We start from the raw sequence: 26,302 nt of genomic DNA on the forward strand, positions 1-26,302 counted from the left end.
TGTTTGCTAAGATGCACCCATTGGCTACCTTCCAGCAGTCTGGAGAACTGTCCCAAGGGCTGTGAACAGCCCAGGCCTACTGATCGCAGGAGTCCTGTGAAGGAAACTGGCCAGGTGCTGCCCCTCTTGGAGAGGGCTTGGGGGCAAAACCAAAGGCAGAGCATGCCAAGGCAAGACGGCCTCTGTAATAGGAAACATACAGAAACATAAGAGGGAAGCCGGTGTCCCCACAACAGCAGCAAAGTGGGAAAAGCAGCTGTCCTCGGTTTGGATGCTTTTCAGAAACTGCTTTTGGTTGGCACAGATCCATTCCTTCCCCTCTTGCCCAAATGGCCTATCTTCCAGCCCCTGCCCCTTCAGCCTGTTTGGGCACCAATCCAGACCCTGCATTTGCTTATTCAATGCCCTGATTTCACCTGAAGTTTATTGCCACAGAGAATCCTAAATCCAAAAATAAATATTGAGGTTTGAAAAGGATGAAGCACAAATCAAAGGATTTCCCCCCTCCCCACCACCCATTTAAATCCTCTTTTGCACTGTTTTGTCTTGCTGTGCAGATTCTCATTTCTGTCTCCTCTAAGCAAAAGCAGTCAATAGAAGTGCTTTCAAAGAAGTTAATAATTCAGAGGGCTCAGTCAGAACAGTCCTGGAGAGAGATGCTGCACCAGGATATTGGAATCACAGGCAGAAGCTTCATGCTAAGTAATAGGGCTGTATAAGGCTGGGCTACTGGTTATTACCCCAAAAGAGGGCACAAACTACTAAAATTGTGGCTAGTCCACAATCCTGTCTTATGCTTGCCAATAGTAACACATGCCCTCTTCACCACCAGGACAGGCTACTGTAGCATGCTGTATAGGGGGCTACCGTTGAGGACTACTCCGAAACTACAATGGGTGCAAAATGCAGCTGCTGGCAGGGGAGAGCTGCTCCTTACCCATTACTCCAATACTGCAGGTGCTGAACTGGTCACCCACAGACTTCTGGGGTGTCAGTTTTGATCTTTAAAGCCTTCAACCATATTTTGCAAAGCAAGGAAAAAAGAGCTGCTCCCTGCAGCTTTTGGTACTTAAGGCTACCCATTTCACGGCATCCGTAGATGGGGTATACAGGTGTGAAAGTTTTTTACTGACTTTTAAAATGATACAATTTTTTTATTGTGCACTGTTCTGTTTTGCTATCATAAACCACCATGAATTGTTATGATTAGGGAGTGTAGCAATCCAATCAATCTGCCAGGGGCCTGATTTCTTTAGGATAAGGAAAATACTTGATATGGAAGCTTTTCTTCATAGCAAGAGAAAGCAAACTTCTTAGACCCTTTTGTTTGTTATAATCCCAAATCTGTCAACCAGGATTAGGTGTCAAAAGACACATTCTTAGCTTTAAAAAACAAGGCCATCCTTGAGTACTTTCTGAACCCCAGAATTAATTCCTAGGACACACCTGTGGCTTTGGTTCTTTCTTAGGGCCACGGCTGCTGCTCACCCTACTTTGTCGAGTAACTGAATTAAGGTGGGAAGAGTTGTTTTTGCTGTTGTAACCTGAGATAGAACACCTTTCCCCACTGCCCTGAGCTTCTCAGCTCAACTCAGGAAGCAGCAAACATGACTGCCATGCTGACGCCCTCCTGAGAAAGGCCGCTTAGATGGGTTTGCTCACCTCCACAGCGTCCCTGCACTTTGGCATGATATCATGATGATAAAATAGGCGCCTCAGTCAAACAAACGACTAGATGGAGAATACTGAGCCTGCGAAGACGCCCAGCCCCAAACTCTAAACTGAAGGAGGATGCCTCGTGGCTCTTCAGATGCTGCTGTACCCACAGCGCCCCGCCACAGCCAGCATGGCCAATGGTGAGGGATGCTGAAGCTGTGGTTGACCAACAGGACCTGTCCCTGCAGCCTGGATTTAAGAACAAGGAATGACAGTCAACTATCTGATGGGCATGATTGTAGTGGCGGAGTACACCATTGAGAGACCTGAAAGGATATCTATGGAGGAAAGTCTATCCAGGCGGCTGCTAAGAGTCGACGTTGCATAATCAACCCAGAGTCCTCGTTTGGTTTCCAGATCTCCACCGTGCACAGCGCTTTTCATGATTCCTGATAAATCCAGTTCCCCTCCCCAGCTCCGGCATCAGCAGGCCTCGCTTGCCGTAGGAACTTGCCAGAGAAGTATCTGCCAAACCACCGCGGAACAGTTCTGTCCCGCGGCTAAAACCGGGGCTTCCTCCCAGAGCGTGGGGAGGCAGCCGTTGCAGCTCCTCCCCTGGAGGTTATTAAAGGAAGGGAACCTGGTCTTTCTCTCTCTTTTTAATCGATCAGTATTTACACTCGAGGAAAAGGCTGAGCAATTCAGCTTGGGGCACCCATCACAGCACCCCAAACCCTAACCTTCCTGTGTGTGGAAGACCCCCAGCTCTCCCCGCTGGTCTGGACCAGCCTGCGAGACCCGCACCAGGAACCGCGCCGCTCTAAGCGGCGACAGGCTGCTACTTCTTGGGGGCGGTGGAGACCTCCACCAGCACCCTGTTCATCTCCCGCAGCTGTGCGTCCAGAGTCTCCACAGTCAACGTGAGCTCCATCACCTGCGCCTGCAGGCCCAGCAGGGTGCTGCTCAGCTCGTCTTCCTTCTTCTTGCTGTTGCTGCTCTGGCGCGAGTACTCCAGGAAGATGCACAGCCCCCCCACCCCGAAGACAATGGCTTCGCCCAGCAGTTCGGCGCCCAGTTCTGCGGCCGCCTCCTCGTTCAGCGGCTTGATGGCAGCGCCCCGAAACCCCATGATCCGCATCTTCGCCCGCATCTCGACCCAGTGGTAAACTGCGAGAGAAAAGGCAAACGTGCGTCGGCACCGGGGGGCGCGCGAGGGGCAGCTGCGGGAAGGAAGAGGCGGCTTCGCCGACGGGGCGGCACGGCCCGCCGGCGAAGCCGCCGTCCAGCGGGAGACCCCGGGCAGAGCCGACCGTGGGTCGCCGCCCTCGTATACGGACCCCAGATTCCGAGACCCATCCTCCCCGCCGGCGGGAAGGGAGGCGCTCCGAGGACGCTGGGCCAGGCCTGCGGGTGGGCAGCGGGCATCGGCCTCCGCCAAGGAGCACCCCTTCCCCCGCCCCGCGGGGCGCGCGAGGAACGGGCGGTCGGGAGAAGCCCGCGGAGGGACGTCGCGGGCAGGGCACGGCAGGCCCCAAGCCCGGGCCAGGCGAGAAGGCAACTTGGGCGCGCCTCTTCGGGCGTGCTGAACGCCCAAAAGCCCGAACCTCTTTCCGCCCCGGAAGGACGGCCAGTCGAGAGGCGCTCCGCCCGCCACCCTCCCAGGTAGACTGCTCTGGAAGCGGGAAGCGCAACGCTCGCTCCACGTGCCGCGCAGTGTCACCTTTCTCGCCCGGCGCCTGCGCCTCCCGCGCTGCCCCATTGGCCACCGGCGTCGCGGGCCCGCCCCCTCCCGCTTCCCATTGGCCGCCCAAGGGCGGCGCGGTGCTCCCCGAGCGCTTACTCACGCTGCGCGGGGGGCCCGCAGATGTACTGGCGGAAGAAGGGGCTGGCGCGCGCCCCGTCCTTGATGCGCGCCGCCAGGGGCTTCGAGAGCTGCCGGACGCCCAGGTAGAGCAACTTGGCGATCGGGAAGGCGCCGGCCACCATCCTCGCGCTCCCAGCGGCCCCCGCGCGGAGCGGCCCGCCGACGCCGAGCGCGGTGACGCCAGCACGCCCCGCCCCGCCCCACCCCACCCCACCCCTTACGTAGGCCTCTGGCATCGGCTCGCGTATGGAAATAGACCTCATGAATACGCAAGCAGCCCCGCCCACACAAGTATGCGGCCGCCCCGATTCCCGCCAAACACGGCAGGAGCGCGAGGGGAAGGGGCGAGGCCCGCGCTCAGGAGGCGTCATCTTCTCGTGAATACTCAAGTTATTGCGCCCTTTCAAGCGTCGAGGCGCATCGCGCTTTCTTCCCTTGCTACAAGAGCCTTCCTTGCCCCTCCCCCCAAACCTGAGGGGGAATTGTGCCGGCGAGCTTCCGGTGTAAGCCGGAAGCCGCTCGGGTCATAGAGACGGCGGGGAGTCCGGCTGTGGCCTTCGATGGCGTTGACTCCTCCCCTTTCTGTCTCCCCCGAGAGGGGTCCCCCGAGGCCCCGCGCGGCTGCCCGTCCTCCGCTGTCCAAGGGCGAGCGCCGCCGGCTGGGTTCCGCGGCGGCGGGGCCGCAGGAGAGCTCGGCTTGAGCGGCCAGGCGGGACTACAGGGGTCATCATCCGCAGCCCGGGATGCGGCCCCGCCGCGGCTGGTTCGGTCCGGCCCGGCCCGGCCCCTCCAAAAGCGGGCCCTCCTTCGCCCCAGCGCTGCGGCGCCTCCCTTCTGCCGGTCGAGCCCGGCCCGGCCGCGCTCTCGGCGGTCTGTCCGGCCGCGGGGCTGGCCGCGAGCCCCTCCGCCCCACGGGGCCGCGCCAGGCCCCGTGAACGCAGGTGCGACCGCGGCGGTCGCGAGCGGGGAGAAGCGGGGGTCGGAGCAGGGCACGTCGAGTCCGCGCCCCTTCGCCCCGCTTTGCCCGAGCAGCTGGGGGCGTCCTCCGAGGGCGGAGCTGGCGAGCGACGCCCAGCGGCAGAGGAGGCGCTCGTCGCTCCGCGCTTTGCCCCGCGGGCCTGGGGACCCGCGACGTCCGCCGCGCGGCCCAGAGTGGAAACCGGGCCGAGGCGCCTGGGGACGTCGAGGGCCCGGCCGTGCCCCGCTCTGCCCCCAGCCGCGGCTGCTGCAGACATTCCGGCGGGGAGGGAAGCGGGAGGAGGGCAGCCAAGGAAACAGAAGCAGCGGCCCCGCTCCGCGTTCGCCCTCAGGCCATCTGCGGAGCCGCGGGGCCGGAGGCCTCTGGGAGGCGGCGAACCATCCCTTGCCAGCAGCGACGATGCTCCCTTCCTGTCCCTGCGGGGAAGGCGGTATTTTGGGCTATCTAGCGGATGCGAAAGCACGGCCTCGGCGTGCTGGGATTCGTGGACGCCTCCTCCCCTGGAGGGCCATGTCCACTGGGCCTCGCCTTTGGCCTCTGGTGCTTATTCCCAGGAAACCTCTCCATGCCGCGGCCCTCGGTCAGAGACTAAGATTAGGCTGTTCCCATCTTGGAATGCTGCTGATGGTAATCTTTCTTTGTGTCGTCGTCGTCATGCGTTCCTGGAACGGAGAGTCGTCAGTGGGGTAAGAAGAGTCCTAGGCCGCTCGCCAAAAGTCCACACTGATTTTGGAGGGAGGGAATTTTTGGAAGCCATGGACATATCTTACATCTTATCCCATACAAAGGGCTGATTTGGAAGGTCATAGCAGCAAATTTAGGTATTCTGGGGGAAAAGCTATTCTTACATCATATTTGCTGACATAAGTTAATATCAATCCAGCACTCATTCATAAACATGCATTGAAGGGATGATTAAAATCCCCCTGTGAATATAACAGGGAGTCATTAAAGAAGGTCAGCTGCCTTGTCTCAGGCAAACTGGAATACAGACCCCCACCCAGAAGGAAAAGCCTGCAGCTGGGAACGTGCGTTGGTGTCTTCCTGCATATTCAAGAGTAGTTCCAGGTACGCAGCAGGCCAACCCTTTGAGCCTTGGCATCTCCTCAGTTTTAAGAATTAGTACGCACTGAGAGATGACCAACGTTTGGAAGGAAGACAGATTCCTCCCCCTCTACTCTTTGGATGACGGAACGGACCAGGCTGAGACTTAATTGACGTGGCACCCATCATGGCCTCTGAAGATGTTCTATTAATTAGGCTTCCAGAAACTCCATGTGTTTGGCTTCCTGTTCTAACTAGGAGATGGGAAGCTATAATGAGCTAAGGAGAAACAGACCTGGGTTATTGTTTTCCTTTTGCACTTCTGATGTTTGAAGGAACCCTGGAGAAGCATCTGTGTATTGAGAACTGCTAGTCCTGGCTTGATGCTTGCGCTTGTTTCAGCTGAACAGTGTTGGCTACTCTTGTTTAAAGAAGCAAGCATAAATTGGACAAGTTATTCAAGAGAGAAAGATCAGGAAGTTCCCAGCTTTGCTTCTCAGGAATAGAACCAGTATGCTGTTACTCGTGGCTCATACCATATGGTTGCTTGTTCTCTAGATAACAGAAGTGATCCACTATCTTTAGAAACCTTTACTTGATGCTGCCCAGATCTCATGGGATGGCAGCTTCCAAAGACATACAGCTTTTTGGCCTGGCTGTCTGGAAATTTGGGGAGGCTGAGGAAGGCTGGCATAATGGAAAAGGGACTTGCTGTTTTGGAGCCATGCAAAAATGATGAAGGTGAGGACCAGAGAGGGCCCAGTGCAAAGACATTGTTACTCCTTTCTCAGATAAGGGGAACTTGTGGAGCAGATTATGACAATAGGTTCAGGATGGTTTTTACACCAAGCAAATAGTAACTTGTGGGATGTCCTGCCACATGGTGTCACACAGCCCACACGGTACACCTATGGGAACCAACACGGTTTTACTATCAGTGTCCATCATGTGAGTTTACAGGGATCGTCTGCCTGCCCTCTGCTGGTGTCAGCCTGTGGAATTAGGTGGAGCTTTGGCCTTACCCCCAGGTTCAATTTTTATGTGACACAATATGGCATCACTGGTGATGTGCTGTTGTGCCACCTGACAATATGAGGGAAATAATGCCCTCCTTGCTGTAGTATGGATGATAAGGGAATATATGTGAAGTCTTTGGATGCTTGAAAGTGTTATAGGAACGCTATGTATTATCATCAATTGTCTTACTGTATGGAACAAGTGATAAAAATGTACTAAGACTCAGGAATGTTTTTAAATTGTAATATTATTATTAGATCTTCAAGAATCAGTTCATTGCATCCTCGAGATGCTGCATGGAATAGCACCAGGTGCTTCCAAGGGAACGTTCACTGGTTAAAAGTCAGTATCTTCATGTGGAGATCCTCATCTCTCATCCCCAACCCAACCTGTGAGGGGGGCAGTGGGAAGGCCAAGGGCTGCCGGCAGAAGATGCTTTTCTTGGAGGAAAGAGGGGTGTCAAGGGTAAGTGAGGCACTAGCCATCTCCTGGGGTTTGGAGCTGGTGAGGAAGCGCACCAAGGTGGAGAGGGCCTTGGCTACATCACTTCGAGCACCTTCATTGGCAAAGCAGTAGAGGATAGGATCTGCTACACAGTTCAAGCTAGTGAAAGCCAGGGAGGTATGGTAGGCCACAAATATCTTTTCCTCAAAACTACAGTCACAAGGCTTGCTCAGGTATACAGTGCTGCGGGAGAGCAGGATAACATGATAGGGGGCAAAACAGAAGAGGAGGATAACTATCAGACTGAGGGAGAGACGCTTGATCTTAGCCTTCTCCTGCTTCTCGGTGGAGATGTTGCCACGCACAGCCCGCAGAATTCCCTGGTAGGAGAAGAGCATCAGCATCCATGGGAAGAGGAAGCCTATGAAGATCCGATAGAGGTTCATCCATGCTACCCATTCTTCCATGGGATACTTCTCAAAGCAGAAAGTATGGTTATAGCGATCATGGAAGAGTTCATTGTGAAACAGTGGAGCTGAGTTGGCACCAATCTCAATTGTCCACACCACAACACTGATGGTCACTGCAGTCTTCACCGTCCGGAACTTGGCAAAGCGCAAAGGATGTGCCACGGCCAGATAGCGATCCACAGAGATGCAACAGAGGAAAGCAATGCTGATGTAGATATTGGTGTAAAAGATGAACCCAAACAGCTTACAGGACTCCTGCCCGTGGATCCAGTTGTCATAGTGAAGGAAGTAATCAATCCAGAGGGGCAGAGTGGCAATGTAGAGCAGATCTGCAATGGAGAGGTTCATCAGGTAGATGCCCAGCTCGTTCTTCTGCCTGACCTGCAGGTAGGCAGCCCAGAGTGCCATGCAGTTGGTGGGGAGCCCCATGGTGATGACAATGATGTACAACGTGGGAGGGAAGAGGTGATCTATCTTGGAGTCTACAGGGCAGCTCCAGCTGACTTGGCTTGTGTTGCACATCCTGGGGGGTTTCTTCCCAGGTCCTAGCTCAGAACAGGAGCTCGTGTGCCTGGACGTCGTGTGTCCACAGAACCGCACAAGCTGTTGAAAGGAAGTTCCTGAAGCCGTCATGAAGCAAGATCTTCGTCATGCTTTAAATGGTGCCATGTGCCTTTTCCTACCCATCTCTCTGATCTGCATGATTGGGCTGTCGCCCAGCAGTGTTTCCTGGCTTTTCAGACCTGGGGAGAAAATGAGACGTGCATTGACACTTGCTGCCTTTAGTGACAAAACCACATGGTATTCTTCCTCACCCAGTTCAGTGAACGTAACTCACAAAGAAGTTACACTATGCAAGGTTTTGGGCTAGGGAGCAGGGGACGGTGGAAGCTGTGCCAGAGCATGGGTTTGTACAAGAAAAATGTGGTTTTTTTCCTGGATTTAGATTCTTAAAATAATTTTAAAAACAGATTTGGAAGGGGCCATCAAGTCCAGCCCTTGCTCATTCAGTGCAGGAACCCAAATTGTAGCTCTCTTGCCAAATGGCTGTTCGGCGTCTGCTTGAGCACCAGCTGCAGAGGAGACCTCAACCTCCCTTGGCCGTTGGTTCCACTGTCAGATTGCTCATACTCTTAGGAAACCTGCCTTTGTGTTTTTGGGAAGGTAAAGAAAATGTGTGGCCCTGTTCTACAGTATTCTATCCCTCTCAGTTCTCTTTCTTCAAGGCTAAACATATCCTTAGTGTCTCCTGGTGGAATTTGGTTTCCCGCCCTGATGTTACATACATACATATATATGCATTTGAAAAGGATTGTGCAACTTCTGATGAATGCCGAGAAGCCAAGAAGTGCTCTTTCTCAGGGCAGGGGAAGGAGGCTTTGGGACCTCCACAGCTGCTGAGAACAGAGGGCGGTCAATGTCCTAGACTAAGTGTCTCAAGACTCTTCCCTACTTTTACTACAACAAACAAACATGTCTGCGCAGCATGCCTGCCTCTGAAAGCGCATCTCTTTTACCATTAAGATTGGTGGCCCGAAGCCGAACTGCTGCCAGGAATGAAACCAGCACTGATGCTCACCCAGGCGAGCAGCCAAAACACTCCCAATCTGTGATCGTCTGCGTGGCAGTTCTGGGAAGCAGGGACTGTATGGAGGGGGCGCCCTCCCCCTTGTCAATACAACATGGCCCCTTGGAAAGGGGATGACCTGCACGGAGGAGACCTGTGGGCTGGTATGGCAAGTTTGGAAGAGGAAGCACAAATAAAGCTGCAGTTGAAATGCCAGGTTCTAAGAACATCAACCCCCAATGTAGGAGTTTGCAGATGAGAACTCTGCAGTCTGGACTTAGAAGGAGACAAGAGGTGTGTTGGGGCAGCCCAAAAGGCAGTTGGTCCACTGACTGCTAACATTTAGGTGGCTCCTGCTTTGTGCAGGCTTCCCACCCCCTTGCCCACCAGGGGAGCAAAAAGATTGCAACCACCGCTTCCAGTTGCGGTGAACAGCAGAACTAGGGCAAGGTTTCTGAAAATGCTCACCTCCCATCACCTCGAGCTCCCTCCCTCTCTCCTTCCCTTGCACTGCAGCCCTTTTTCTGGCTCATGGATGAGACACCCAGACACTTGGTTTAGAGTCTGATGAGCAACATAGATTTTTCTCTGAATGCTTTTTTCCCCCCTTTCAAATGGGTGTTTTTCAACCTTGGCAACTTTAAGATGTGTGGATGCTGGCTGGGGAATTCGGAGAGTTGAAGTCCACATCTTAAAGTTGCCAAGGTTGAAAAACACTGTTTTAAATATTTTATACAGATCTCCCAATGAAAAGCAGGGGAATTACTCCAGGTCCCACTTTCTTGCCCTTCCCCCACTTCAACGGAAGTGACAAAGTTCTAGGATCCTATGAATCGCCTTAAAGAAGCCAGTCGTTACCTCAGGACCAAACAGCCCACAGTCCATGAGCTGTGTGGTCCCCCAGGTTCTCGTGGCAGCCCCTCAGCATCGTGAGATTGTGCCACGGCAATTCAGTTTTGTTGCTGCTGTTATCGTAAAGTGTGAGAATGGGAGTCAGAGACTTCGCAAAGTCAAACTACTCCCACCTCCGCTCTCCTACTGTGTACAACCCCTCAAAGGCCCCCCAATTATTCCAACTTTCTAAATTGCCAAGTGGTGCATATTTAAGGCAACACATTCAAGCAGTTGCGAGCGCTTATATTTTCAAGGATGGCCGCAGTTGTTGCGAAGTGTATACAGATTAAAAAGTGTAAGCCAACCCAACTTAGCCTCATCGGGTCCCCGTGGCCCTCGGCATCGCAGAGTGCACACGTGACGGGGAGGCTTCTGGGCTAGGCTACAGTTCTCTGCCGTGCCACTTTGGGTGGCGTTGCTCTACGCCCAGCCTGAAGTAAAAGCCTTCCCTATCACCACTTCGTAACATTTTATTTGACCCTCCTAAAGTTCCTTTGGAATTCAAGCATTTCTCAACTGTCCTGCTCCGGTCTGGTCAGCAATAGGGTGCTCCCATTTTGATCATACTGTGGGTGTCACTAGAGATGATTAGACTCTTAATTAGTTGCATACTGCATGGTGATTCTTTGTCATTCTCACTTTATGTCAAGAGATTTCTGTTTTGTCTTTCAATAGGGACGCTTACATTGTCTAAAAACTGCATTATAACCAAAACTGAAACTTAAAAAAAGGAGTAGCAAATCCTTATTAATAAAGAATGTGCCAAGAAGGCTTGCTGCTTTCCCAGAGTGAGTAGTAGCACAGCTGGACAGTAGTTTTTGAAGGCTATTCCAGGATGTGGGTCCCATGACGAAAAAGTTCCTCTGCAGCTAAGTCGGGTAGGGCGCAAAGGAAGGTCTTGGAAGAGCAGCAAGCTTTCCACGCGTGACTCAGATGTGTGGATGGATTTTTGAAGTCCTCTGCTTTAAAAGGGGAAAATAGTGCAAATTGGGCATCCGTCAGTGGAGCTGAGAGTGTTTGTGTGTTGTGTCCACACACTGATCCAGACAGAAGCCAGCAGCAGCAGACAATGGTGGTGGTTCCCAGACTCGGCTACCTCCGTGCTCCCTGCTGATCTTTCACACATGTACAGCCGGAATCTGCATCCCTGCGGATAGATCCAGAGCTCTGTTCTAGGACTCTTAGAGCGCACTGAGCATTAAGTCTGCTGCTGTTAATCATTTTTCAAGGAATGGCAGGTTGACTCTCCTCTCTACAGAAAAGCCTCCTGAAAAATTAACGTTGACCTTTTGGGGATGCTTAATCCTTCTGGCTGGAACTGAAGGTCACGAGGACCCCCTTCCCTGCTAGGAGGGTTCCCAGAAGCTCTCCTGCCAAGTTCTAAAGGGCAAAGAATAAAGCCGAGCGAGACAGGCTGGTGCTACAAGAGCAGGGCTCCCACCAGCCCAGCCAGGATGTGGAAAGGAGCAACCACGCTCCATCTTCTCCAAATTAAAAGTGACGTCATTGACAGGCTGCACCTGCCAGGAACCCTGGGCTCCCTGGATCCCAGTCCTCTCTCGCCCTTCAACCATGTTTCTTTCACCAGTGATGTTTTCAGACATGAGTAAATATAGCTTCATCCTGTTGACAGCAAACGCACACCAAAATGGCCATGTGCATGCCAGGTCACTCTGATGTGGTGCAGTTACCTTCAGTGCACTCTGACAAGACTCCAGCAGAGAAGTTAATGGACCTGAAATCTCCAGGGAAAAAAAGGAGGGGAGGGGGTTCTTGAAAAAGGACAAATCCTGCCTAATGTAGTCTCCATCAGCTTCCCCCAACTTCCATGATCCTCAGCTAGCAGGGGGTGTTGGGTCGGAGGCCAAACTAATTCTTTTCTGCTCTGTAAAACATGGGGGGCATTGGGAATAGAGCAGGATGTGGCTAAGAATGTGGCTAGGAGTCCCAGTTGGCACTGGGGGTATGTCTGGGCTGGGCTGGAGATATGACACCAGAGGAAGGGAAAGACCAAGGACTTCCTCTCCTTTTCCAAATCGAGGGAGTGCAATTAATCCTCAAAATAATTTATCTTTTGAAGAAAGGGAAAGCAAAGTTTCACTTCCACCAGAAGTGTGGCATGAAGCCTTTTAAGTAAGACAGTCCAGAGCCACGGAGAATTCCTGCAACTGCAGATGTTTCCAGCCCTCCGACCTTTTAGCGCCTCCTGGTGCTGCTGTCCTTGGGATCCAGCAATTCAGCCGCTTGCAGCTCCGATAGCCTTCCTAGAAACAAAGGTCCTGCCTTGGGGGGAGAGCTTTTCACCCCCTCGAGTAACAGCTAACTGCTGGAGGATAAGAAGGTCAGAAGGAGGTGGGGCAGGAACTGCCAAAGACCTGTTGTGGGCGCATCAAGGTGAGAACCCAGCATTATCCAGGACCCACAGGAGGAATTAGGCTGCAGCTACCAGAGCTTTCTGAGTAAACATGGGCCGGGGGGGAGGGGTTCTGTGGATTTGGTGAAAAAGTCCAGTGGCTCAAATCTTGCTGCCAAATGTGTATCTTCTATTTGTTAAAGCAGTAAAACAATGTTAGGATTGATAAGAAACGTGCCTTGCAGATATTTAACATTTCCCCAACATCTATAATTCCGACAACATTCCCCAGCCCAACCCCCGGACTTAACTTCAGCATCCATCTTTAAGACCCTGGGCATTGCCTCCCTCGACCACCTTGGGTCTTGCCCCTCGAGAAGAAATGAGGCCATAAAAGAGGCTTGTTGGAGGGCCAGGTCTGAGGCTGTCTCCTTGATTGCCCAAGCAGTTACGCAGTGGCGTCTTTGGCAGGCGATCCAAGCAGAGGAGGGTAAAACCCAGGAGCCGGGCACCTAGCAAGCAGCCCGGGCCTGACTGCTCTCTGCTCTGAGCCGCCGTGAAATGGAAATGGAGGAGAAGCCGAGGCGGAGGCCGTTAATCATTGTCCCAGGGTGGTTAGGGGTGGGGCAAGGTGCAGGAGGGGGCAGATCCCAGCACAAAGGAAAAGTGCGGCTATTGTGTAACCAGGTGGCTTGGCTGAATGAGGGCCAGCGACAACAGCAAGTTCCAGACTGACCTCCTCGGTTGGTTGAAACCAGACGCCCCCATAGAGAGGTTTCTGAGGTCTCCCAAAATTGGGACAAAACAGGCATAAAATGATGAGTGTGCAGACTCCCTGACACCCACAATGGAGATCGTCCTTCCCGCAATCCCTCAGACTGTTCACAAACACTGGTGACAGGTGGTCCAAATTCAGCATCGTCACAAGCCCTCCTGAATATATACGGAGCATCTTCTGGAAGGAAGCTCTGAATTGTGAGGGTTGAGCCAGGGAGTCAATGTCATGCAGTTAATACCATCTGTTCGTTGGAATGGGACGCATTTTAAAAGAAATGGGAGCATGTTGTTAACAATTAATGAATTAAAACTCCAGAACTCATATATGGCGAGTGGCCGAAGGGCTGCCCTAGAGACAGGGCAAGGAGAGACAAAGGGAATGGGGGAACAGGAGCTGCGTCCCTCCTCGAAGGACATTGGGTTCTTCTATTACCAGCCCAAATGAGATTAAGACAGGACTGGATTACGGTTTCCACCTGCTTCTAAATGGGCTCAGGAGGCAGCAGCTGGCAGATGTGCTCTGCTGCCTGGAAAGAAAATTGCCAGCTCTGCCCCTGGCCTGCCATCCCTACAAATGTGCTGGCCCAGCCCTTCAGAAGCAGTATCCTGAACAAATTCCCCTGTCACCCCTCATCATAGACAGGCTGGGCGACATTTCAAGACAGGAAACGAGTTGTGAGGTGAGACTGGAGTCGTGCTCCTACAGAACGCCTTCCCCTCTCCGGAGAAAAGATAGCCCACCCAAGAAAGATGTCTTCCGAGGACTTACAGGACAGACGTGCCAAGCAGAAGCCAGACATCCCTGTGGGGAACCTCATAACAGTCACAGGGGAGCAGGAAGAGTTTGGACAGGGAAAATTCCCCCTCCTGCAGAATCATTTAAATGAAGCCAAGTCTAAGAGGAATGAAACGGAGAAAAGGGCCCTCTGTCAGGTATGCCATCTCAGCTGCTTTCCCCCTCCCTCTATTCCTATTATTTGGTCTGTACAATGCCTAGATCGAAGTCCCTGCTTGTTCACACTAGTACCGTTAATAGCATCTGGATTCAAACCTCCCAGACCTTCCTTCTGGCTTTGTTGCAAAGGTGACATAGAACGGGCCCCAACCAGTGCTCCTTGCAGGGACAAAGGGGGTCAGTCCACAGTGTTCTTTCTCACATGGAATCTCAGCTTGCTCGACTGGGGCTCTCCTTGTGGAGCTCAGTCACTCCAAGGATGATAGTGAACCCCATGGACTTAATATTGCATCCCTGGCGCTTCCTCCTTTCTTTTTCTACCTACAAATGCGAAACAGAAAAGTTTCTGGGCCCCTCAAATTCACAGATGCAGGTAGTCTTCACTTAACAACCACAATAGGGACCAGAAAATTCATCGTTAAGCGGGGCGGTTGTTAGGGATCAGGTGACCACATCCAATTTTATGGCATTTTTGCAGTGGTCATTAAGTGAATCACCATGGTTAAGTGAATCACGCACTCGTTAAGCGAATCACACAGTTCCCCATTGATTTTGCTTGCCAGAAGCCAGCTGGGAAGGTTGCAAATGGTGATCACATGACCCCAGGATGCCGCAACCGCCATAAGTGTGGGCTGGTTGCCAAGCTCCCAGATTGCAATCACATGACCGTGGGGGCACTGCGATGGTTGTAAGTGTGAGGACTGGTCATAAGTAGCTTTTTTCAACATTGTCATTTCAAACGGTTGTTAAACTAATGGTTGTTAAGCGAGAACTATCTGTATATGATGGTAGGAGGACCGGTGGCCTAGAAGGTCATCTGGGGGCATTGTTCTCAGCTGGGCATAGATAGCATTCAGATGAAGAGGGAGAAGAAGGGAGAAAATGTGAAGCCCAAGGGCCACATGGCCATGAAGTAAAAAACAAAAAGGTTTATGACAGCAATATTGACTGTTAGAGGAGCACAGAAATAAGTGGCGTGCTTTTCCTGAATGCATGGAGGCTTCTGTGGAGGGGTCACAAAGGCTGCTGTGTTTGCATAACACACTTCACCTGAGCAGTTAAAAACCTAACAGCTTTGTTAATTGCTCGGCTTCTCTGAGGCTTAACGTGTGTGAACCGAGCCCCATTTGTTTATTTTGTGATTCAATGTGTTTTGCAAATTCAAAAAGAAAAAAAAAGAATATTAATTCAACTTAAGTGTCTTGTGCAAATGTAGCCAAACTGGACTTTTTAAATTCATCACCATTTGATGTCAGTATTTAAGATTTTCCTCTCTTTTTGTGTGCATGTCTGAGATTTGTGGGCCTGTGGTAGAAGCACGAAAGGAAAACTGGGCTGAGAAAGCTGCCTCAGTTCCTGGAGAGTCAAATGAAGTGCGCTGACACATGGTGCTTCCTCTATTCCTAAGTGCCCCCTAAAGCTGCAACTAAAGGTAATCCTCAGACAGCTGAACATTTTCTGCCATGTTAAACACGCTGGATTCCTTCCAAACAGACAAGCTACTGCTCCCAACCGGACATTTTGCAATGAGTTCTTTTTCTCAGTGGATATTGTAGGAAAAAAAGAGACTGTAAGACACTGGAGGATGAGAGTGGGGAAGACAGCACATCTGGGTGGCCTCGTCACATTCCATAAATGAAGCCGAGCAATTGCATAAGAAAAGCTTTACCTCTGGGCATCTAGAGGGGGTTGGCTATGATGGCTCCCCTTTGGGGGAGGGAGGCCCCCAAGCATATGGATGCTGCTTTGCAAAGTTGGAGGGCCTGGCGAGTTTGGTCCCCCCCATCTCTCACCCATCAGGTACCTCTCCCTGCCCTCCACCTGCCGGCAACAGCCTGTGGTCAGACCCCAATTTGATTATTGTGCCACAGTCCTATTTATGTCCCAGACATGCATGCGCTGGCTTCGCTTCCGATGGCAGCTTCAGAAGCAGCTGCTGGGGGGTGGACAGATGGGGTCAGGAGAACCCAAATTTCCCTCTGGGCTCTCAGCAATGTGCCCAGGAGTGGGGGAGAGTGTGCTGGGGGTCCCTTGCTGCTGCTTCACCAGAGGGAGTAAAGGATGGCCTGTGGGGGGGGCACCAACTGTGGAGGTGCAGCAGGGGAATCTTTGGTCCCGGGCTGGTCTACTTTCAAGAGCGGAGCGTCTGTTTTTTGCGTTTGGCGGAGAGTTTTGGTGTCTGTAATAACTAGATGGAGAGGGTTATAAAGAAAATCTTACAGAAGGCAGACCCCTGTTTCTTAGGCAGCTCTTAAAGGCCCTATTTTCAGTTTCAAAATTAGGCACAGAACAAGAGGAACTTACATTCGTACAAATCTGGAGAGCCAGTTCTGAATCGATTTTATTGGTAGGTTTTGTTTTTTGAGCAGGGAACTATACGGGCTTCACGGAGAACAGGAGGTGTTTTGCACAGCTTCCTCCGCAAGACAGTGAGCTTTGGGAAGCGGGCGGAGGAATTACCTGCTATTGGTTTCCCAGATGCCAGCCTCCCTCCCACAATCCCCAGCCCAGCCGCCAGTTCCCTGTGTCAGGGATTTTCAGCCCCCGGACCTGTTTGGGTGAGTCTGACAAGCACCTACCCGGCTAATCTCTGGTCTGGGTAAATAACCACGTCTAGGAGTTCGTGCAGGCCTGAGCTTGACCATGCTCCAGGCCTATGGTGCTCCTCTTCGTGGAGCGCGTGGGGAGGGGGGCTTGATGCAATGCATTCATTAATTGATGGGCTAATTGTTCCTGCTTTGCTCAGTTGGTTGATTGGTGGGAGACAGGAGTTTTGATCACTTAAGCTACAGCAGGGGACACAGCCTCACTCTTCTATCCATAAAGGAAGTTTGGGGATAGGAATGTTAATTTAAGACGAATCTATTACAATCTCTTACTCTGTAAAAAATAGTTCCGTTAAACTTTGTAAACTTAAATAAGATTAGCTTATAGAGATTCAGGTAATCTGAGTACATGAAGGTGGCCAAAAGGTGTTACAGGTCCTACGTGAAGAGGAACTGAGGCAGACTTCCAGCCACTAAGCAGAGTTCCCCCTTTACCTCTAGCCGAGTTCAAGCCAAATGGCTGCCAGCGGGTGTGCACACAACTCCCCCTCCACACACACACAGCTGGGACTCTCTGCTGAGCCAGGCCCTTGGTCCGTGTACCGAGTCTTGCCTCCGTGGCAGGCAGCAGCTCAGCCTTCTCCAGACCTGGACCTTCCTGCTCTTCCCGCTGAGCTGGGTGCCGGGTCTCCTCTTTAGAGTCAGCCCTTGTGCTCCTGGACCAGCCCCTGATTCGGGGGGGGGGGGCGGTATTTATTTACTTTATTTATATTTCAAATATTTTAAATTTGTCACCACCCACCTCACTGCAGAGTGACTCTGGGTGGTTTACAGTAAAAAAAAACACATGGCTCTAGAGCAGTGAGCCGCATTGGGCCAAGGGGCTGCAAGTTCTCATTTCACAGTGAAAGGTTGGGGTGAAATTTCTGGTCTTTCTCCCACCTGCCCCCTGCCGAAATGCCTTGTCCGAGCACAGCAGCCCTTCCTGCTCTGTGCGAAGAGTCTGGCTTGAAGTGCTCCATCTTGCCTCAAGCCCACTTCCTGGCTCCAGACTCCGCCTGATCTTCCGCCTGCCTGCCTGCCTCTTGGTCCCGTCCCCCTCAGGCTCGGCTGGGTTCTCACCCACCCTGTTCTTCCCTGAGCAGGGTTTGGCTGGACGGCCCTATTCCCCCACACTCCTTGCCGTGCTCCTGGTAGCGGAGTAGGGAGTGCTTGCCCACGGAGCCTCTGGGGTGTCCCTGGGACCTCTCGGCCAAGAGAAAAAGCCCCTGGCTGTGTTCACACGAGGTGTACCCAGATCTGTTCAAGCTTAGCGACTTGCCTATGCACAAAATGCCGGGCTTGGTTACTCTTAACCAGCTACTGAAGTCTCTGGCCAGACGGCTTATGTTTTGCTTACAAGGCCTGCCCAGCCAGTGAGCTAATACAATAACCAAGTTAACTGTGTTGTGTGAACACTGAGAGTCCGGGCATCCTAGACGGGAGACGCTCATGATTTCCAGCCATCGCTTGATGGAGTTTTCATTGATTTCACCTAAAAATATGAACAGATTGGAAATCTACTGCCAACTCCTTCACGAGGCTCTTGTTCTGCAGAACAATTGGAGGGGAGAGATGTCCACTGCCTGGAGCAAAGCCAGGATATCAATCAGAGAAACACACAAATAACTACTGTTGGGGTGGGAGGAGAGTTTTAATCCCTTCATCCAAGTAATTCTGACAACTAATCTGCCATTTCTAGCTAAAACGATCATGTAGCCCTGTTGCCTTCTGGACGATCATGGATTACTTGTATCTGTACCATGTTCTGGAGCCTCATAAAGCAGGTTATATCATATTTTGAAAAGGTCGAGGATAAACTTAATATTAAATATATAAGTAGTTGCAATAATAAACAAACAACAATAAGTTAGCACTAGCCGGTAAAACCTTAGCTAGAAGCATAAGAAAACCAAATACCGCCTGGAATAAAGCCTCCAAAAGGCCCACAAAGAGAGGAGCATCCTCAAAATGTGGAGCCACTCCAGAAAAGGCTCTGTCCGTAGGACTCAGCCAAGGTTGGTTGATGGCGTTAAAAGCCAAGGAAAGATCCGGTGGAGCAAGGCCCCTCTCCCCACCCCGTTCCCCTGCAAAAGTCACCCTCCAAGGCTGCCGACGTCCCAAACCCAGCTCGGAACAGATGCAAGAGTCCAGGTCTTCCCACGCAGCAGGCTTATGGCAGGGGAGCCAGTTCAGCTTGAAGGAGGCAGAAATGTGTGGTGGCTGTCTCTGCTCCCACCACCGTGCGCGCTGTGATTTTAAAATCGCATTTGTACGATTTCATTATTGCCTTAAACTCCATTATTTGTTTGTATTATTGCCACAATTTTGTTAGCCATACTGCGAGTCAGTAAAAATGAAAATATAAATACATTTGGAAGGGTCAGAGTGACGGAGGAGAGCTGTCTTCCTTCTCAGCATGCTGGAAATATGCCGTTTCCTGCTCCCCTCCCTGCATTTTTCAAGATCTCCTGAGTTACGTGGGGTGTTCGAACACTGAGCGGAAGTCTCTTTTAACGCATGCCAGTGTGGGGAGAAGACCCACAGTTAAGAGTCAGCAACTTAGGGGTTGCCTTAACACGCCTGGACTCCTTGGCCCCAAGTGCCTGCATTTCCTGACTTCCCACATCTTTCCACAGGGGGTCCAGGGAGGGAGCTTTCTGACTGGCATGAGGGGGCAAGGCAGGCTGGGGTGCCAGTCAGGGTGGCAGAGCTGGAGCAGATGGGTCTGGCCTTGTGCCCAGTCAGCCAGGATGCGTCTGCAAGAGCCTCACAGGCCTGGGTTGGTTTGGGTGGAGGGGACACCAGAACCAGAGTGGGGGCCGGATCCAGCTTCTGCCTTGAGGGCCCTTATCTGACGACAGTGGTTAAGAGAGCCAAAAGTCAAAGGAACTCGGGTGGGTGGAGCCGCCCCCTCCCAAGCCAGGACGTCTCCATCTTGCCCTTCTACTGCTGGGTACTCCCAGCGGGACTGGGAGCCCAGCTAGTCCAGGCTCCCTCTGAGACCCTGGTTACAGCGAGGGCTGGGAAACTGTTCTTTTGTTGAAGAGGGAAAACCTCTTCCATGCCTGCCCCAGCCCCCCTCTGATCAGCTGCAGGGTAGAAGGTTCTTCACTCTGCCCAGGAATGTCTTGTGTGCCCCCCCATCTCACCCCCCAGCTGCCCGAAGAATTCTGGCGCACCCGGAGCCTTACTTGTTTCTGCCAGGAGTTGAGTTCACCTCAAGGGCTGCTTCTCCTGAACTGGCTCTATGAAAGATGCTCCAGGATGGCTGCTGGAGGCATCATTCCCGCCCGGTTGCAGCGCCAGGGCCTTTCTGCAGCCAGCCTCTGGGGATACGCAGAGTGCCCTTTCCTCTGCACTGAGCAAACCAACCACTAAGCTCGAGTTGCTATCTGGGCAGAGGGCAGAGCGCGGCCCGGCAGGCTCGGGCCCCAGGGCCAGCCTTGGTATTTATTCACGCAGGCTCCAGGAACCCCTGACGGGCCAAGGGAAGTGCCTTTCCAAGAGGATTTGGAGGGGAAACGCTCTCATCCCAAAACCCCACGGTCAAGACCCCACTCAACAGTGTTCAGTGGATCCCTGGGGCGGCAGCAGCCTCCTCTACCTCACAGGACCGTTGTGAAGGCAAGATCGAGAGGAGCAGCTCTAGAGGAATGGCAGGCAGGGAAGCCACCCAGAGGATGCCTTGCCTCTCCAAGCCCTTTCCGACACTCAGGTGGTGAAGGAGAAGCACTTGGTACATGCTCAGAAGACCCTCTTTAGTCTCTCATGGCGCAGCTAGTGCTCAGCTCCTGCAAAGCCCCCTGGAAGTGCCCGGCTTCCCTTTAGCCCTGGGGGGAAGCCCCCCTTTAGCCCCCTCCTCCTCCAGAACCAAGCGGTCCCCCATTCCTCCCGCCTCCCCGGCCCTGGCTGTGCCCGCGGGCAGGCAGATGCTCACGGTTGAGGCTTCCCTGGGAAGGTCGCTGCCGCCGCTGCCGCCGCCGCCTCCACCAGTGGGGTCGGGGGGCTTCTCCCAGGCGGCGGCGCTACGGAGGGGGCGCGGGGCTGCCGCTCACGCCGCTGGCGGGGCATCCTGCCCGGCTTCCATCGGGATCGCCTCTCCGGCAGGGCAGGGCAGGTGGGGTCCTGCTCGCCGCCGGGCTCAGCCTGGAGTGAGCGGCGGCGCGGCTGCCCGAGGACTTTCTCGGCGCGGTGCCTTCCCTGGAGCCAGCCTCTGGGGCGGGGAGCTGCTTAACCCGCTCGCTGCCGGGCTCCCCTGGGGCGCCCCGCCGGTCCGGCTTCTCTCCTGCCGGTTAACCCTTCAGGGGCCGACCGGAGCGAGGAAGGCAGCCCTGCCTGAGGACCAGCCGCCTGCTGGAACCGCTGGGCGTACCCCAAAGGGGCCGGGGTGCTCTGGGAGGGGGTTGATCCAGAGGGGAGAGGTTAACCTGTGGCTGGCGGGGGCGGGGAGGCCGAGCTGGAAGAAACCTTTCTTGCCGGCGGAGCGGGAGAGGAGCTGAACCCTGGGATCCTCCGCGCACACGCGCCCCTCGCGTCCGGACGACCTCGTGAACCGGGCCAGGGTCTGCGCCCTGCCTCGCCTGGCCCCTTCCCGGATTCACCGGCACCGGGAAGCCCCGCAGGAGCCCCGCCAGCGACCTGCTGCGGCGGGGAGGCGAGGGCAGGACTGGCCTCCGGGGAGCCGTCTTTCACGCGCCCCCGGAGCGCCTCGGCCGGCTGCGAGGGCGCTGGGCGCCCCTCCCCGCCCTCGGAAAAGAGCTGCTGCGGCTGCTCAGGAGCCTTTCTTCCCCAGCGAAGGGTTCGACCTGCTGAGTTTCTGTCTGCATGCCAGAGAGAAAGGCCACTCTGGTGGGTGGCAGCTGCTTGGGGGTCAGGGAGAGCCGGAGTGCCCACCCCCATCATTATTTGACCCTTTAGTGCAAGGGATTCAGATGAGGACAGCCTCTGACCACAGATACTTCCCTTAGGCCAGCGCTTCTCAGCCTCGGCGGCTTTCAGTTGTGGACTCCAGCTCCCAGAATCCCCCAGCCAGCATGTCTGGACTGAACAGTTGGAGTCCACACATCTGCAAGCTGCCGAGGCTGAGAAGCGCTGACAGGCGCTGGAGCTGATGCCGGGAGAGAGCGCTCTTCCCGTGGCCCCTGTGTTCCCAATCCCCTTCGTGGCCTTCAAGGCTGAGCGGCCGTGGCCCCATCTTGTGGCAGCAACGTGCGCGGAGGAGCGGTGCCACAGGGAGGCATTACAGGCCTGGCCCTCCTCGGCCCTCCCAGTGTCAAAGCGGCTGCTTCTCAGGGAGGCCAGTCCACACCCCACAGCCCCTTTTAAAGGGCCGGCAGCTGCTGGGCCACCTGCACTGGGAGGCTCCTGGCTAAGGAGAGAGAGCACTGGTGAGGCTGGACCTGTCTGGGGAACCTGCCTGGCTCCTTTTCTTCCTCCCCACAAGGGGCGCATTTGGAAAGGCAAGGAGGGTCAGCCTCGGCCTTGTGCAGGAAGGGTGTTCCCGCTGCCGGGCAGACACGCTGTTGGACAGCGAAGGGCCCCCATCCCAGCAGAAGGCAGGAAGAGCCTCCTTCCTTTATGAGCAAGTTCCTGCCTTGTCCTTGCCCTCGTCCGCTTCTCAAAATAAGGCTGCATTCCTTCCCGGCGTCCTGCCCCAATCCTCACCCTTTCTTTAGCTCTCCTTCCTCCAGATGGATGTCCCCTTTCAACTGACGCTCCCCCCTCGGCCAGTGGCAACAGGAGGGGTCTGCTGTGCAAAGGACTGAGAGACTCACAAGAGCCCCCGAGTTGCCTGTGCGAAAAAAGGCCCAGGCTCCCAGCCAGAGAAGGGAAGGAAGGCAGAGCAGCCGGGCCGGGAAAGGCAGGAACCTTCTGGCTTCCTTTGGTGCCTGGACTCGGTGATGAAGGAGCGGCCAGAGAGTCAGGAGATAATCCTGTTTGGGTGCCGTGGCTTCTGAGCTGTAATATTTTAATGGTAGAGTGGCCTGCAAGACTTACCTGGGCCTATTTAAAGATGTTCCTGTGATTCAGCCTAAGCCCTTGAAGAGCAGTGGAATAAAAATGCAAACAGAGATAAACAAGAGAGAACAACCCCACACCCTTCTCCTGCATTGTGTGTGTGTGTGTGCACGCACACACACACACACACACACGCAGACTGCATCTACATTTATAACCCCCACTTCATTTGCATTCTAGGGACACATCCGCTTAAAGAAAGACCCCCTGCCCACCCCCATTTTATCCTCATTAAAAACCTGTGAAGTAGGTCATACTGAGAAAGGTTTCAACCCAGGTTTCCTTAGTCCATGTCTGAGAGTGGTTGTCTTTGCACCGTGTGCTTACCCATGGTTCATTCAACCACAGCTTCCAAGTGGATCCAACCAGCCACATGCCTGGATTTCTGCAAGACACAAGGTCAGCAGGAGACGGGTCATCTGTAGTTCAGTGGGTTGGTGAACACAGCCATGGAGACTTCCTGCCTTCTGATGTTGCTCAGCGCTGCCCCTGGAGTCTCTTGGGGCTTTCTGCCTTTGCAGTGAAACTGGAATAAGGATACCCCCGGGGGTGTCTGAGCCCCCTCTGGAATTTAAGCTCTCACCCCGGTTTTGTGCTTCGGGCAGTGGCAGCTGACCTTCTCGGGGCTCAGCAGGTAAGCAGGGCAGCTCTGGGTGGCATTGGGAGGGTGACCACAGGAGGCTGCCGGCATAGAGTGGGAAGTGGAAGCCACCCAGGGCCAAACCCGTTCGGTGTGCGTGGATGAATCCGGAGTCAAACCTTAATCAAAGGAGACTTTATGGTTCAGTTACTTATTGGATGTGTAGGTCCCCTTTCCTTCAGGAGCTGAAGATGGCAGACATAACACTCTCTTCTCCAGGTTTTCTCCACAACAACCATCCTGTGAGGGAGGTTGGGCTGCCTCAAAGACACTGGTGGTTTCCTTTTATTTGTTTATTTATTTATGCATACATGCATACATACATACATAAATATAATTTTTATTAAAGATTTTTAAGAAGGAAGATAAAAACTAATACAAACTAATATAAAGTAAGAAAAAGAAAAAGAAAGAAAGAAATCAAAGAGAACGCTAAAAGTTCAAGCAAGGGAAAAAAGAAAGAAAAATAGAAAAGAAAGAAAAAGATACAAAAAGTAGCTTCCAATCTTCTTTACAGCAGTTATAGGTACAATCATAAATTTACCTCTTACTCTATGGTTACAACTTAACTTTCTTCTTTCTATAATCTATCCTGTCTAATAACCAAAAGTTCATTTTTTTTGTTTTACGCAAGAAGTCCATGAGGGGTTTCCAGTGCGCAATAGACATAAATACTATTTTTTTTTTCTGATCAAAGAAGCCAATTTAGCCATCTCGAGACACCAGTGGTTTCCACGGCCAAGGGAGGCCTTGGACCTGGTCTTCCCAGCCGTCATCCGTCACCACGATCGCATGGGCTTTTATCCACTTGCTGTCAGCTGGAAGTAGCCAGCTTTTCTGGCCTCCTCCTTCAGAGCGGTTAGCTGCAGCTTCCATGCTTTCCCTCACAGAGGAAATGGAAATAAACACGCTCATGCAAAGCGCACCCTTGGGTGATTTGGTCCACGGGAATTGTAACCGCTTGAAGAGCTTTCTGGATTTGGAATTGCAGGAGCGCGCAAGTCATCCCTCGACCTGCCCTTTGCAAGAGGAGCTGAATGAGGGGAGCTTCCCAGAAGTGAAACCAGATTCTAGTCCTATTCTTGCCCTGGCCAGGAAAGCAACTCTTATCCGCTAGGATTGAATGTGAGTGTCTCTGCCCCAGAACAGTTTTCTGCATCAGTGCTCACCTTTGGAACATTTGCAATGAACCCTCTCAGTCAGGCCTGGGAGCTCGTCGTCTTTCCAAACCTGATGCCCTCCAGCTGCATGGCAAATGCCGTTCCCAGAATTCTGCAACTTGTGGCACAAGAAGGCCAGAGGGCGTCAGGTTGAGGCGTGCTGATTGTGCAATGACCATCTTAAGCGTGCCCGGCCGCAATTTTGCTGAAGCTCAGCAGGTCTGCCTGTAGATCCCAGAGGATCCTTCTCAAGCCATTCAGCACTGGATGGAGCAACGACGGGCCATGAATGCAATGTACAGTAGGACAGGTGAGGCCCACGTTTGGAGGAGGAGTGACGAACTCTGAGCGTATTCAGGGCGCATTTTCAAGACCCTCCCGCTTGCCCTAGCTGGGGCTAGGGACAAGCTCTCCAACCCAAACACTCTTGCCCGTGTGGCTCTGCTCAGGCCAAGGAGCGTCCCAGGCTAAACCGGGATCGGGGCTGCTCTTCATTCCCCTTCTGCAGCATCTTCAGGAAGGCATGACGTGATATCAGCCCAGCCGCAGGGCCCGAGCCAGCTCAGTGTCCGGATGCTGCGTTCAGCAGCTCCTCATTAATAAGTCAGAGGGTAACGAAAATAAAAGAGCAGAAGACAGGATGGCTTGCAGGGATCCCAGAGCAGCTTAAGATCAAATTTGGCACTCTGTAAAACCTGCTGCTGCAGCAAAGAAAACTGGAGACTCGGGGCGAAGGAGCAGACGGCGGGGCCCTCCGTCCAGGAGGCTCCTTGGCCAGCACCAGAGGCCGCAGGTAGGAAGGCCGAGCTGGCCGGCCCCTCCCTTCCAAGCCGCCAGGTTCTAACTGGTGGGAAGCGTCTCCCGTTCACTGAAGTGAAGCCAAAGGTCTTGGAAGCCTGCTTCAAAGCGGGGGGGGGGGGGGAGAACCTGCCTCCTTGAGGATGATGTCCCACGGGAGGGGGACCACTGCCCCAAAGGGCCTGTCCCTGTGTCCCCTGGCCTCACCAGTTGGAATAGCAGCCTCTTCAGGCCGCTCAGGCTACTCAAAGGCTGGGGGTGGGGGGTCCTGGGTGAGCCCCTCTGGCTCCATGTGGACTGGAGCGTGTCCTGTTACTCGATGCGCGGAGCGCCAGCGCAGCCCCAGAGACTTTATGCCCGGGACTCTTCAAGAGCCCTCTCACTCCTGGGGGAGGGTCAGTCACGGAGGGCTCCGAATCCGTTCCTGAATAGAAGAGCCGGAGCCGGAGCAGCAGCTTTACCGCTTTGCTGGATGAGACCCATTTTGTTCTGAATTGTTCCCCAAAGGTGCCAGCTTGCGAGTCCCGCTGCGGGAAATGTAGATCATTATTTCCCAAAGTGTCTGCGGAGTTCCCTTTCTAGCTACGGCGGAGCCCCTGGCGAGATGCAGGAATCTGGTCGCTCCTGAGCCGCACAGCTCGTTCCTCTCCTAGCCAAGCATCTCCAGGTTTGGGGCTTCAGCCCCATCCGGTCCAGCCGCCAGGCTGCTGGGCAATGCTGGGTGGGGGTGACGGGAGCTGTAGTCCAAGTGGCTGGAAGCTCGGGAAAGACAGAGCTGGACTAGGGGCATGCACTGTTCTGGCTGGAAGCAGTTCCCCAAGATCTCGGTGAGAGGGAGTGTAATTTTTTCCTGTGTTCCTTCAAACCTTCACCAGGGAGGTTGGTGGAAACAGGGCCTTAATGTTTGCAGAGCAGGCACTCTTTCCCTGAGCTTCGGCCCCAGTAAAGTCGTCTATAACTCTTACAAGAGCCCAGGTAAAGTGCCAGCGGCCACTGCCTCAGGGGCTAATGAACTTCTAAGTTCATTACAAGGAGTGATGTAATGTTCATAACAAGGAGGAGTTCATAACAAGGAGTG

At 53.5% G+C, this 26,302-nt stretch overlaps 3 protein-coding genes across 3 annotated transcripts; 1 reads left to right on the top strand and 2 right to left on the bottom strand.

The window, feature by feature from the left end:
- Positions 1–2,300: 2,300 nt before the first annotated feature.
- OPA3 (outer mitochondrial membrane lipid metabolism regulator OPA3) lies at positions 2,301–3,713 on the bottom strand. Its single transcript, XM_088139711.1, has 2 exons — positions 3,501–3,713; positions 2,301–2,823 (listed from the first exon to the last, which is right to left on the bottom strand). The coding sequence occupies exons 1-2, from the start codon at positions 3,640–3,642 to the stop codon at positions 2,495–2,497; spliced, it is 471 nt and encodes a 156-aa protein (XP_087995837.1). The 5' UTR covers positions 3,643–3,713; the 3' UTR covers positions 2,301–2,494.
- A 53-nt stretch (positions 3,714–3,766) lies between these two features.
- On the top strand, positions 3,767–20,627 carry LOC148216089 (uncharacterized). The gene is made up of 3 exons (XM_088140197.1): positions 3,767–3,869; positions 3,997–5,185; positions 10,611–20,627. Exons 1-3 carry the CDS (start codon positions 3,767–3,769, stop codon positions 10,627–10,629), a joined length of 1,311 nt encoding a protein of 436 aa, XP_087996323.1. The 3' UTR covers positions 10,630–20,627.
- GPR4 (G protein-coupled receptor 4) lies at positions 6,800–20,696 on the bottom strand. The gene is made up of 2 exons (XM_007430795.4): positions 20,546–20,696; positions 6,800–8,217 (listed from the first exon to the last, which is right to left on the bottom strand). The coding sequence occupies exon 2, from the start codon at positions 8,105–8,107 to the stop codon at positions 6,890–6,892; it is 1,218 nt and encodes a 405-aa protein (XP_007430857.1). The 5' UTR covers positions 8,108–8,217; positions 20,546–20,696; the 3' UTR covers positions 6,800–6,889.
- Positions 20,697–26,302: the final 5,606 nt, after the last annotated feature.

Source organism: Python bivittatus, unplaced genomic scaffold (genome assembly GCF_059951505.1).
Source record: "Python bivittatus isolate LINGU-HERP-01145 unplaced genomic scaffold, Pbiv_v1 ctg000310_np1212, whole genome shotgun sequence".
In the NCBI taxonomy this organism is placed as follows: Eukaryota; Metazoa; Chordata; class Lepidosauria; order Squamata; family Pythonidae; genus Python; species Python bivittatus.